This window comes from Hypomesus transpacificus, chromosome 2 (assembly GCF_021917145.1).
Source record: "Hypomesus transpacificus isolate Combined female chromosome 2, fHypTra1, whole genome shotgun sequence".
Taxonomy (NCBI): Eukaryota; Metazoa; Chordata; class Actinopteri; order Osmeriformes; family Osmeridae; genus Hypomesus; species Hypomesus transpacificus.
Window position 1 is genome coordinate 10,781,642 of NC_061061.1, and position 12,185 is coordinate 10,793,826.

The 12,185-nt window shown below is 51.5% G+C and overlaps 1 protein-coding gene across 1 annotated transcript in view; it reads left to right on the forward strand.

Annotated features, from left to right (window-relative positions):
- The first annotated feature begins 1,844 nt into the window (after positions 1-1,844).
- The window catches only part of rims2a (regulating synaptic membrane exocytosis 2a), a 65,093-nt gene continuing 54,752 nt past the window's right edge, over positions 1,845-12,185 (forward strand). Inside the window, 3 exon segments of the mRNA XM_047030330.1 lie at positions 1,845-2,600; positions 8,901-8,968; positions 11,296-11,415. Of these exon segments, the coding sequence (XP_046886286.1) occupies positions 1,934-2,600; positions 8,901-8,968; positions 11,296-11,415 (855 nt within the window). The 5' untranslated portion in view covers positions 1,845-1,933.

The window sequence follows — 12,185 nt, forward strand, 5'->3', positions numbered from 1 at the left end:
CCACAGAAAGTCGTGACGGAGTAGAGGGGCAAAGAATAGAGAGGAGCGCAATGGCGAGGAGGGGAGAGGAGAGATCACAGCAGCGCAGCTTCGGCGTACGTCACTATCCTACACCACCAGCCTGCTATCGCCACCATGCAGTGGGTGTCCTGAATACACAATACTGTCTGTCTGCATCTTCCTCCCCCCCCCCCCCCCCCCACACACACTTGTCTTTGTGTGTCACATGGGCCTGAATTCAGATGTGGTATCAGCATAGTGATGTCCTAGTTAAGCTGGTGAGCACAGAGAGAGATCAGCTGGCAGTGTGGACAGAGGGTCTTGTGTGAAGGGCCTCCTCACACTCTGGGGGCATGATGTCCAATGGCGCCGACGCCGGCCAGCAGCCGCTGTGCCCCTTGAGCACGGCATTTAACCAGGGAAGCTTTTGAATTTGACCCCTAACCTGCGTGTAAGGCTTTCGTGGGCCCTCACGCGGGGCATTGGGACTTAAAAAGAACGCATGTCCGTCGAAAAATGAATGAATAAGGATAGACTAATGATACGCGAGTTAATACAACATTGCAGCTGACGACTTTTTGGTGTTTGGCCCGCGAGGCCGCGTAGGGCTTAAACAGTGAGTGTGTCGTAAGAACATGTGCCAGGCAGCGCTGGAGCCTGTCAGGTGCTGTGTAGGTGTGTTCGTGTGTGTGTGTGTGTGTGTGTGTGTGTGCATGGGGACAGTCTGGGAGTGTGTGGCTATGACCGTGCATGTCTGCCTGAGGGCTGTATGTGTATGTGTGAGTTTGTGAGGGGGCTGATTGTTTGTGTTAGGGGCTGTGTGTGTGTGTTTGTGTGTGCGTGTTAGAGAGAGAGAGAGAGCATGTGTGAGGAAGAGAGAGAAAGAGAGAGAGGATGTACAGTAATATTTCATAACAGCAGCCCTAAGGTGGCAACTGCCCAGGGCCCTGGGGGCATACTAAGAGTTCTTACTGAAGCATTTCCCCCACCATCACACACACCACAGCCGTAGGGGTGAGACTGTAGAGTCAGCAAGGGAAGTGCCTCTGAGAGAACTGTGTGTGTGTGTGTGTGTGTTCTGCCTGCCATCAGGCTCTAGGCTTGTGAATGAAGGACAGTTAGTGTCCTGCAGGGAATTATTATGCAACAGCCGGCCCCAATACTGTCTTTCCTTAGCCTAACCCAAACTGACCTGGTCAGGTCTGAAATGGTCTGACCTGCCTGGCCTGGTGTGGTCGGGCAAACAATAATTCACAGGTGATACTGAGGTTTGATTGGCCAGAGCTGCTCTGGAACAGCCTAGTGAGCGAGACAAGTGAGTGAGCTAGCCAATCACACGGCACAGTAAGCTAGCCAATCACATGGCAGCTGGAGCCGGGAACTTTGGGTGATTAATGAGCCCCTATGAAATCTATGGAATGTTGTCAGGTACAAAATGAAAGGGACGCTTCAGAGAACATCTTAAACATGACTGTACTTTTTTAATTCACTTTTTATTCTCTTCCATTTGGAGTCGCAGAAGAGATTTAAAAAAAAAGTTTTGACCTAAGCTCCTCCCATGCCTGCTGTGGCCAATCACAACCTCAACATCCCCCCGTCTCTGTAACTGACCGCCTCTCCCCATGTGCTCTTGATTGACAGGAAAAGAAGCCCATCGGCATCCAGGGATCCAAACCAAAAATACAACCAAAGGGAGGAGCGGGGCGACCACTCGCAGTATGCCCCCGGGGTCGGCGGAGGCATGCCCAGATCACCGTCTGACTACGGGGACGGAGACCCGCGGCGGGGGGGCCCTCGGGGCTCGCCCATGCACCCGGACGCCGACGCCGCCAGGGCCAGTTACCGGGGGGAACGGGGCCGCTGGCACTCGCAAGAGTACCCCCTGGACCAGGAGTACCCGCCGCTAGACGACGCGCCGCCCTCTGAGTACGAGATGCAGCGTCAGCGCCAAGAGGAGTACCAGAGCCGGTACCGGTCGGACCCCAACCTGGCGCGGTACCCGGTGAAGCCGCAGCCGTACGAGGAGCAGATGCGCATGCACGCCGAGGTGGGCCGGGCGCGCCACGAGCGCCGCCACAGCGACGTGTCGCTGGCGTACACCGAGATGGACGAGGCGGAGATGGGGCCCGTGCGGCTGTCGCGGCAACACCTGACGGAGCGCCGGCCGCCCATGGTGGGTCAGAGGTCGTACTCGATGGACCGCTCCTCGCCGGGGCCCCCCGGCTCGGGCATGGGGGCCGGCCACCGGGGTTCCAACCACAGCCCGCCCACCCCGCACCGGAGCCCCGTCCTGGGGGAGAGGGGGGACCTGCGCCGGGGGGAGGACCCCATGAGGAGGGGGGGCCAGCACCACCTGGACCCCAGCTCGGCGGTGAGGAAGACCAAGAGGGAGAAGATGGAGACCATGCTGAGGAACGACTCGCTCAGCTCCGACCAGTCCGAGTCGGTCCGCCCGCCCCCGCCCAAGCCTCACAAGACCAAGCGGGGCGGGAAGATGAGGCAGGTGTCTCTCAGCAGCTCGGAGGAGGAGCTGGCCACCACGCCCGAGTACACCAGCTGTGAGGATGTGGAGATTGAGAGTGAGTCTGTCAGCGAAAAAGGTAGGCAGCTTGACCTCCTTCTCTCAGCAGCTTGACCTCCTTCCTTCCATCCCTCTGTCTCTCTCTCTCTCTCTTTCTCTCTTGCTGTTCTAAGTCAGAGGGGTTCGGTGGTTAGCACCACTCCTATGTGTGTGTGTGTGTGTGTGTGTGTGTGTGTGTGTATGTGTGTGTTTGTATAAACCGCATATATGGGGTGTTCAGCTTTGATGAGGACATCTGCTGGCCAAACGTATGTCCTGTCTGTGTGAGTGGCGGTGTGTGTAGGGTACATGTGTTTTTGTGTGTTTAGGTGGATGTGTGTGTGTGTGTGACACCTCTCTCAGACAGTGTGTGAGGCCTGGGTTTGTTCCAGTCACTCAGAGAAAGCTACAGCACCCAGAGCCTAAGAACAATGTCATCAGGTCTGGATATTAATTAATAGAGGTGGAGGCTGATGTAATTAAATGTTGGAGGGCTAATTAAACCTTCCCACTGCTGGATTCTCCAGGACCAAAGCATTGGTGTCTCGGCATCAGAGATTTGCAGTACACATGGATGGATCGAGTGTGGCTAGGCTAGGCTAGACAACATTTTAAACCTCCTTCCAGAGAGAGAGATTTGTGTGTAGTCTGAATACAAGTGTATACCTAACACAGAAGCTCAGCTACATGGAACTAAATGTCTTACATTTCCATTTAGCAGATGCTCTTATCCAGAGCATTTCCCCGAAGCAAGTAGGGTGAAGTGGACCAATGCATTTGGCACGGCCGGGAATCGAACTGGCGACCTTCTGATTACTAGCCCGCTTCCCTAACCACTCAGCCACCTGACTCCTCTTCGGAGGTTTGGCAGCTTGGATTGAGATCCTCAAGGACCCTGTTTGAGAACATACCTGTGCTGGATAAAAGGCCATGAGATGAGACGGAACACGGCACATGTGCCTCCGCCCTGCCTTTCAGACCTCCTTTACTTCAGAAGCAACAAGGAGACCCATATAAATGTCCCACAGTTCACTCTCAGTCCCTACCCTGCACCTGTCTGTTCGTAGGAAACAGGGAAATGTTTATGGACAGGGGCAGACACACACACTCTCTTTCTCTCTCTCTTTCTGCCTGAATTAAACCTGTTTTGTACAGAATTAACATCCAAAGCGATCCTTCTAGCATTTGGCCACTTGAATGCGCTCACGGTCGACAGTGGTCGTAATTGCAAATTGATTTTGTCGTCAAAGCTGTAATTATAGGGGCCTTTGCTTGGAGACGTCAGAATCGCTTGACAACACAGAGGGGGGAGGTCTGGGTGACCAGAAATGACAGGGGAAAGATGGATGTGGGAGGAGAGTAGAGAGGACAAGGAGTGAGGAGAGAGAGAAAGTTGGAGGAGGGTAGATGGGGAGATGGAGATTGAGAAGTGTTTTTGTAGCACCTCTCTGGAGGGAAACACAGTCAGTCAGGTTCACTTATGTAAGTGTCCTCATCACAAAGGCACACACGCAGACACACACACACACACAAACACACACACACAGGCTTGGCTGGGCTACATTATTGATGTGAGGACTTTCCAGGTTTACAGGATAGGTAGACAGAGAGAGAGAGAGGGAGAGCGAGAGAGAGAGAGACAGAGAGAGAGAGAAAGAGACAGAGAGAAAGAAATAGAGCGAGTTATTCTTAGGGTTTGGGTAGGACTGAGTCAGTACCTATGTGCCTCTCACACAGGAGGGAAGAGGAGAGGTGAGAGAGGGAAAATGAAAGAAAGAGAGAAAGCATATTTTGGCCATGTGGTCACTTGTGTGTGTGTGTGTGCCTTTTGAGTGCCCAAGGGTGAAGGTGTGTGGTGGGGGTGTTAAAAGATGGCCAGGTAATGGTGAGCTAAGCAGGTCTTACTATGCTCTCTAACCCCGCGGGGGCCCTGGCGGAGGCATAGGTGAGGAGGCGGGGACTGGAGGGAAGAGGAGGAAGGGGGGGAGGCTGTTGGAGGGAGGAGGAGGGTGGAGGGGCGTGCCAGCCGTAATGGGCCTGGCTCATGCCCGCCAGGGCTGGAGACTGATTTAGTGAGACGTCCCTCTCCTTCAGTTTTCCTGCCTATTGATCCTCCGACATGCTGTCTCATGAGAGTGCCGAGCGGACAGAAAGAGAGAGCAGAGGAGAGGGGAGGAGAAGGGAGGAGCGGCAGGGATAGAAGGAGGAGGATCGGAGAAGGAAGGAGAGGAGGAGGTTGTGTCTGCTATCAATATCAACCGTGTGTTAAAAGAAAAAAAGGAACATCTTCCAGAAACACGGCTGCCATGAGGAATCATCTGGGTCCTCACGAGATGTCTTTAACGATCTGCCTCCTCCCAAAACACCCCCCCCCCCCCCCCCGCACCCCCTCTCCTTCTCCTCCCCCCCTCCCTCCCCAATCCCCTCTCCTCATGGATACTATGTTTAAACACACACAATGTTTCACCTCTCTCTCTTTCTGAACTCGCCCCCAGAATTGTAGTAAAAACAGCGTCAATAATTAATGATCCAATTAATAGTTTACACTGGTTTTTATTGAGTTGTCAAAGTGATGGAGAGCCTGCTGGCGCTGAACTCTCTCCCTGCTCCCCAGGCTCCTCCTCAGCCCTGAATCAGCAGTTTGCAGGGGCCACGGAGCGAGGGAGGCATGGAGGGAGTGCGGGAGGGACGGAGGGAGAGAGGGAGGGAGGGAAGTAGAGAGTAGGGGGAAAGCGCAGAATTGGGGTAGGGAGGGAGAGTGATATGAGGGAGAGTTGGAAAAGGGAGGAAGGCAAGCAGGGAGGGGGGGAGGGCGGGAGACTGGGAGGCGGGTAGATGCGGAAGTAGGCAGACAGACAGATAGACAGACAAGATAGTGAGACAGATGCAATGACAGGCAGGCAGAGACAGTCATACAGGCAGGCAGGCAGGCAGGCAGGCAGGCAGGCAGGCAGGCAGGCAGGCAGGCAGGCAGGCAGGCAGGCAGGCAGGCAGGCAGGCAGGAAAATACGTAGATAGACAGACACACAGACAGGCAGGCAGGCAGGCAGGCAGGCAACAGTCTGCTGATGCTCATAATTCAGGGCAGTGATGAGTTTCCTTCTGCTTGGAAACACACACGAGCCCTGGCTGGGTGAGCAGGCACACACACACACACACACACACAGAAGATGCGATCCGCTTCATGTTGTTGCGAACATTAATGGACAGATAATGAGCGAGGGCCAGGTGTGTCTGAGTGGATGTGTGTGCGTCTGTGTGTGGTCGCCAGCTGTTGGCTAGGAGGGGCACGCTGTCCCCATACAGGCATCATGTTTCTGTCTGGGAGGAGTCCTGTCTGACACCGACCGAATGGGGGAGGTAGGAGAGAGAGAGACAAGAAAGGAGTCGGCATGGAAGAAGGAGGGAGAGACAGCGGGGCAGCAGGGGAGGAGGGACGGAGGAAGAGAGGGAGAGAGGGGAGAGAGGGAGAGAGGAAGCGAGGAAGAAAGTAAGAGAGGGAGACACACACAAATGCACACACGCAGACACACTGTGACCACTGTGGAGAGTCAGAGGGCTGAAACACGTAAAAAATGTTGGAAGTCGGAGACAGAATGTGAGGAATTTGATTGATCAAAGAAACAGGGTTCAAACATGAAGACACTAGTTTCTCCTCTCAGGGTTTCTCACTGGAGAGCCTTGCTCCACCTGGACCGGGCGCTCTGGGCTGGACGTGTGGCACACAGCTCCCTGACACACACTTTGCGGGAACGGCCAGCCCGGCGCACACTGTCCCTGGAGGCATCTTCCTCTCACGGCGTTCCTCCCCTCCGAGGGCTTTGGTTGGGGAACGAGTCGCAGCTGTGCGGCTCGTTAGAGGAGTGGGGAGAGAGATCCAGGTTAGCGTTTCCGCCCCGCGACCGGAGGATTTGGGCTGTAGGGAAAGATCTGACTTTGGGAATGTCACAACTCTCACACACACACACACACACACACACACACTGACATGGTTCTGTGCATTAGGAAAGAGCTAGAAGCGAACCATTCCAATATGGACCCATTAGACCCTTCGCTGTACACAGGAAGTCAAACAAAGGAAGGGATGCGTGTATCAGGCCGGTCACAGGATGAATTCGGGCAGGATTTGACACGACCCTGTCTGCACCCTAGGCCATGGCACCACTCAGTAGAACAAAAGAAATACTCTAACACAGAGACAACAGCATGCGCTGGAATAGTAGGAGATATTAACTATTCTATACAGTGTACAGTTCAGTTTACAGTAACTAGGACACTAAACATAGACATGTCTTACTTTTCTATGTGGTGTGAATGTATGACCACACAGCACTGGAGTCAGAGTTGAAGACCTGGACTTGGTTGTATTATGGTCAACCATTTGTGCTTTTGATGGTCACAACTCGATTGGGTTACTACTGTAAACAGAAATAAGATAAGAAGAAGTCTTTTTTAATCAACACTGATCTTACAGTGTGAGATACTAGGGAGCAATGGTAGGTTTAGATTCTCAAAAAAGAAGTCCTTTATTCTGTTCTTCACTGATTTAATAGGAGTAGAATAATGCGATAAGGTGTCAGTATGTCCTGGTTACGGTCACAGAACTACTCCCAGCCCAGATTCCCCTCCCTCCCTCCCTCCCTCCCTCCCTCCCTCCCTCCCTCCCTCCCTCCCTCCCTCCCTCCCTCCCTCCCTCCCTCCCTCCCTCCCTCCCTCCCTCCCTCCCTCCCTCCCTCCCTCCCTCCCTCCCTCCCTCCCTCCCTCCCTCCCTCCCTCCTGTGGGAACCTACCTTTCAATTCCAAATGTTTTGCCTCGTTTTAATTAGCTTGGTTTTTTAAGCCTCTTAATCAAATGGAAAGTTCCGGCACGTGTGCCCATCCCCTGAGGGATAGAGGAATGTTAGGACCTGTTAGGTATGACTACTGGAAAGGTTCACATCTCTTTTCGAAACTTCTTGGACACGTTGACCGAGAGAAAGAGAGAGAGAGAACCCAACATTTTAATGCAATTACAGCCATTTGCTGCCCATGGCTCTGTCTCTCAAGTCTGCAGCAATTGCAGGATTGTAGCAATCAGGATGCCATCTTAAAAAGCTCTCTGTGGTGCACTTTAGATTGAGGGCAGTTAAAGTTACTGTGTAGGGCTACGACTGGCCCAGTTGACGTTGCTGTGTACTAGGGCTACGACTGGCCCAGTTGACGTTGCTGTGTAGCGCTACGACTGGCCCAGTTGACGGTGCTGTGACAGGGCCATGACTGGCCCAGTTGACGGTGCTGTGACAGGGCCATGACTGGCCCAGTTGACGGTGCTGTGACAGGGCCATGACTGGCCCAGTTAAGCTTATTACAGCGTTGGCCCACATCCACCTTCATGCTGCCTGATAAGATAAGCTGCAACACTAACTCTGTTTGAACAAGACGAGTCTCAGTCTGCTGATTTAAAGTTACGAGTGGAGAGAGAGAAAGAGAGAGAGAGAGATGTAGAGAAATAGAGGAAGACGGAGAAAGAGATTGAGAGAGATAGGGAGGAAGAGAGAGTGAAAAAGAGACATGGAGAGAGAGATATAGACATAGAGAGAGGAAGAAGGAGAAAGAGAGAGAGAGACAGGGAGAGAGAGAGAGAGAGAGACATGGAGAGAGAGAGAGACATGGAGAGGGAGAGAGACAGAGAGACAGAGTGAAAGAGAGACACGGAGAGAGAGAAAGAGAGAGTGAGAGATCTGTGGCTTGTTTCAGAAAGCCCGGCAGCTAAACAGCATGTCAGTGTGGAGAGGATGAGAGGAAACAAGAATGAATTATATATGAGGTGTGAGACCTGGGCTGCCTGCGACCTGCCCTCTTCTCCATCCCTCCATCCCTTTCCTCCTGAGAGAGAGATGGAGGGAGCAGAGGAGCTTGAATGGAGAGAACACTTAACTGTGAGAATGTCTGTGTCTGCATAAAGCATCTCAAATGTACTTCAGGTGTGTGCGTTTTTTGGTACCTAGGGGCTCATGTCCCCTAAGCGTGTGTGTGTGTGTGTGTGACTTGATTGAACAAATATCTATCTGTGTATGCGCGTGTCCGTGTCTGATGTGCATGCGTTTGTGTGTGATTTTTTTCTTGTTTCCTCACTTGTTCCTATCGCTGTTCTCTCTTTTGTGTGTGTGTTTGGTGTGTGTATGTGCGTCTGTGTGTGTGCTGGTGCTCATCACGCATGTGTATGTGTATGCGTGTGCACGTGTGCTTGTGTGTGCCTAAATGTGTTTTTGTCCCCCGCGTGCGTGCGCGTGCCTACGCTTGCTTGTGCGTCTGCGTGTGTGTATGTGTGTGTGTGTGTGTGTGTGTGGTCCGTCCACAGGAGATTTGGATGGCCACTGGTGGGACCATTCTTCCTGGCACAGCAGTGAGGCCTCCCCAATGTCTTTGGTGAGACATGCGGAGTCCTGTCCTCGCCCCCCCCCCCCCCCTCCCCTTCCCCCTCTACCCCCCCCCCCCCCCACCCCCTCTCTGACATCTCATGTTTTTCTTTGTTTTATTTACACCTCTCGCATGTGTCTTTCTGTTTTTCTTTCTGTTTCTATCCCACACCTGTAGGGGGCAGTCAATGGGGAAAAAGAAAAACATTTGAGCAGGCATTTATGTCCGACCCGACACAGCCTTTATCTGAGAGGCAAAAGAAAATGGTTCGCTTTGGGGGCCACTCCTTTGAAGAGGACATGGAGTGGTATGAGCCCCCGGTTAAAGACTCTGGTGTTGACACGTGCAGTAGTACTACCCTAAATGAGGACCATAGCCATAGCCATGAGAAGGTACCGCCAACTCATCTAGCCTGCATTCTCTCCCTTTTGTTTTTGAGTTGTGAGTTATTGACCTACCTCATCCAGTCTCTGTTGATATCTGTCACTGATTGTGAGTAGGTGAGATGTTTGTTTATGTTTTTGTTTTCTTTGGTTGGTTTGAATATTAATTCCCCTTGAGCTCCCCCTTGATTGTTTAGTTTTTTTGTGATTCACTGCACCTTTGCTGGGTGGGGCCTAATGAGGAAGTGTTGTGGTGCCTCTTGCTTGCTCTGCTGTTTGTTCCCTACAAAGAATAGTTTTGCACCGTTATGTTCCAAAAGACCAAACTGAACCCTTTCTGTTTGTAATTGCACACTGGATCAACTCCAGCTGCATGTCAGTCACTCTCAGAGTTCTAGTGACCTGGCGGCCATCTTAATTTGTCATGGACGCCTCTAATACAGGTTCCTTCTCCTAGCTGTCACCCCACCCCCCACCCCTGCAACTACAAACACACACAAATACGACCTCATCCAAAGCACCCCACCCCCAGTTCACATTACTCTCAAAACATCAAACGAGCATACTCTAGACCAAGGACAGTTGGATTTGTTTGGCACTGACAAAAAAAAATAGTTTTTCTTTTTTCCCCTGTCCACTGTCACGTGTGATGTAAACTTTGTTTTCTCCTTCTTCATCCGGGTGACGTGCATCTGTGTCCTTCATGGTCTTGGGGGGGGGGGTCGGCTCCCTACTGATCTGGTTTCTCTCTCCTCATGTTTGAGTGTTCCACTTGAGAGATGTATAGTGTGTGGGCAGCGGAGCGGTGAAGCAAGGCTGGTCCCAAACTCACATCAGCTCTGGGGGCAGCAGAGTTTTTGGGGGAGGGGGGTGGGGGGGGGGGGGTGCTTGGGCTAGAACTAGGGTTGGGGCAGGTGCTTGGGCTGGAATTAGAGCTTAACCTGGGGTAGAGACTGACACAGTACTACAGGAAGGGATGGGATAGGACTAAGGCTTAGTTCAAGATAGGACTAAGTCTAAGTTTGGGATAGGACTAAGCCTAGGGATGGGTAGCACTTAGGCTAAGGCTGGCATAGGACTAAGACTAAGGCTGGGATAGGACTAAGACTAGGACTGGGATAGGACTAAGATTAGGCCGGGATGAGACTAAGACTAGGGACGGGATAGGACTAAGACTAGGGCTGGGATGAGACTAAGACTGGTGCTGGGATAGGACCAAGACTAGGACTGGGATAGGACTAAGACTAGGGCTGGGATAGGACTAAGACTAGGACTGGGATAGGACTAAGACTAGGGCTGGAATAGAGGAAGATGTGAGTCTGGGTCTTCCTGCTCTACTTTGCATGGAACTCTGTCTTCATGTCTCCCCAGTGCACCTCCATGTCTGCAGGGTCACACAAACTGCTGAGGATAATGACCATGCACTTAAAAACTCAGTCACAGACAGAACCAAATATTCTGTCTCTGCTGAATATTTTATGTACGTTACAAAGATATTCCCCTATATATTGACATCGCTATTAAACAACAGGAAACAGACTCCTGTTACTGAACTGTACGACACGCTTTGATTGTGCTTCTGCAGGGGGCGTTTTATGAAAAATTAGGATACAATTTAATTTGCCTCATATTATCTAATTGGGACATCCAGTAATCCTGAAGAAAATCCAGATTACGTAATCTGAAAGAGGAATGCTAAAGAGCCCTGATGAGCAGATTAGATAAACCAACAGGGTTTGTGTGATCCTTCCCTCCTATACAATGACATTGAATTGATAGTCCCCTCTCCTCTCTTCCCCCAACACCCCTCCCACACACACATCTCCTCCACCCCACAACTATCAGTATCATGATGGCATGTGTTTTTACTGAAGTAGTCTGATGTCTTGCGAATCGGTCGTAAAACACGTCTGTGTGTGTGTGTGTGTATGTGTGTTGTCGCTAACCTTGTAGCACCCGGTGACATGGCAACCTTCCAAAGATGGTGATCGTTTGATTGGTCGGATCTTGCTCAACAAGCGTCTCAAGGATGGCAGCGTGCCACCAGACTCGGGAGCGTTGCTGGGACTGAAGGTGAGGACCTGTCTGGTCACATACACATGCATAATCACACACACACACATACACACACACGTACATGCACACACACAGTGTCATTTCAAAGAGATATTTGGCTGTTTGGCAACCCTTGGCTGCAGATGATTGATTACTCTAATGTTTTGTTCAATATAAATATTCATTAGCATCCTAATTAGCCAACTGATTGATATTAATGGAGTGTGTTTGATATTGAACACTGTAATTTTCCAAACATGCTCAATCTGAACTGTTTTAATGAACTACATTTCTCGCTCCACTGGCCACAAACAGATCACTGTGACCCTGTCAGTCTCCCTGGTAAAATCCAGTTTGCATAACAGTCAAACTATTGAATATGACTCCATATTTGTACACTCTTGTCCTAATTCCATCAATACACAGTTGCGGGTGCCCTTCTGATGTTAAAGCCTGGCCTTTTGAAGCTCCCTGCAGAGCTGCCTCTACCCCCGGCCTCATCCCAGATCACCATGTGGTCGGAGATAGAGGGATGTGGTTCCTTCCTTTTATGGAGTCCTTAGAGGTCTTTAGAGAGGGAGAGGGAAAGAGAGGAAGTAACAGAGGGAGAAGAAGGGTGAGAGAGAGATGGATGGACGGTGAGACGGAGAGAGAGAGAGAGAGAGAGAGTGGAAGAGAGAGAGACGGAGAGAGGGTGAGAAAAGGAGAGGAAAGAAAGAGAGAGAGAGGGAAAGTGACAGAGAGGAAGAGATAGGGACAGACACAGAAAGAAAAGGAGAGAAAGAAAG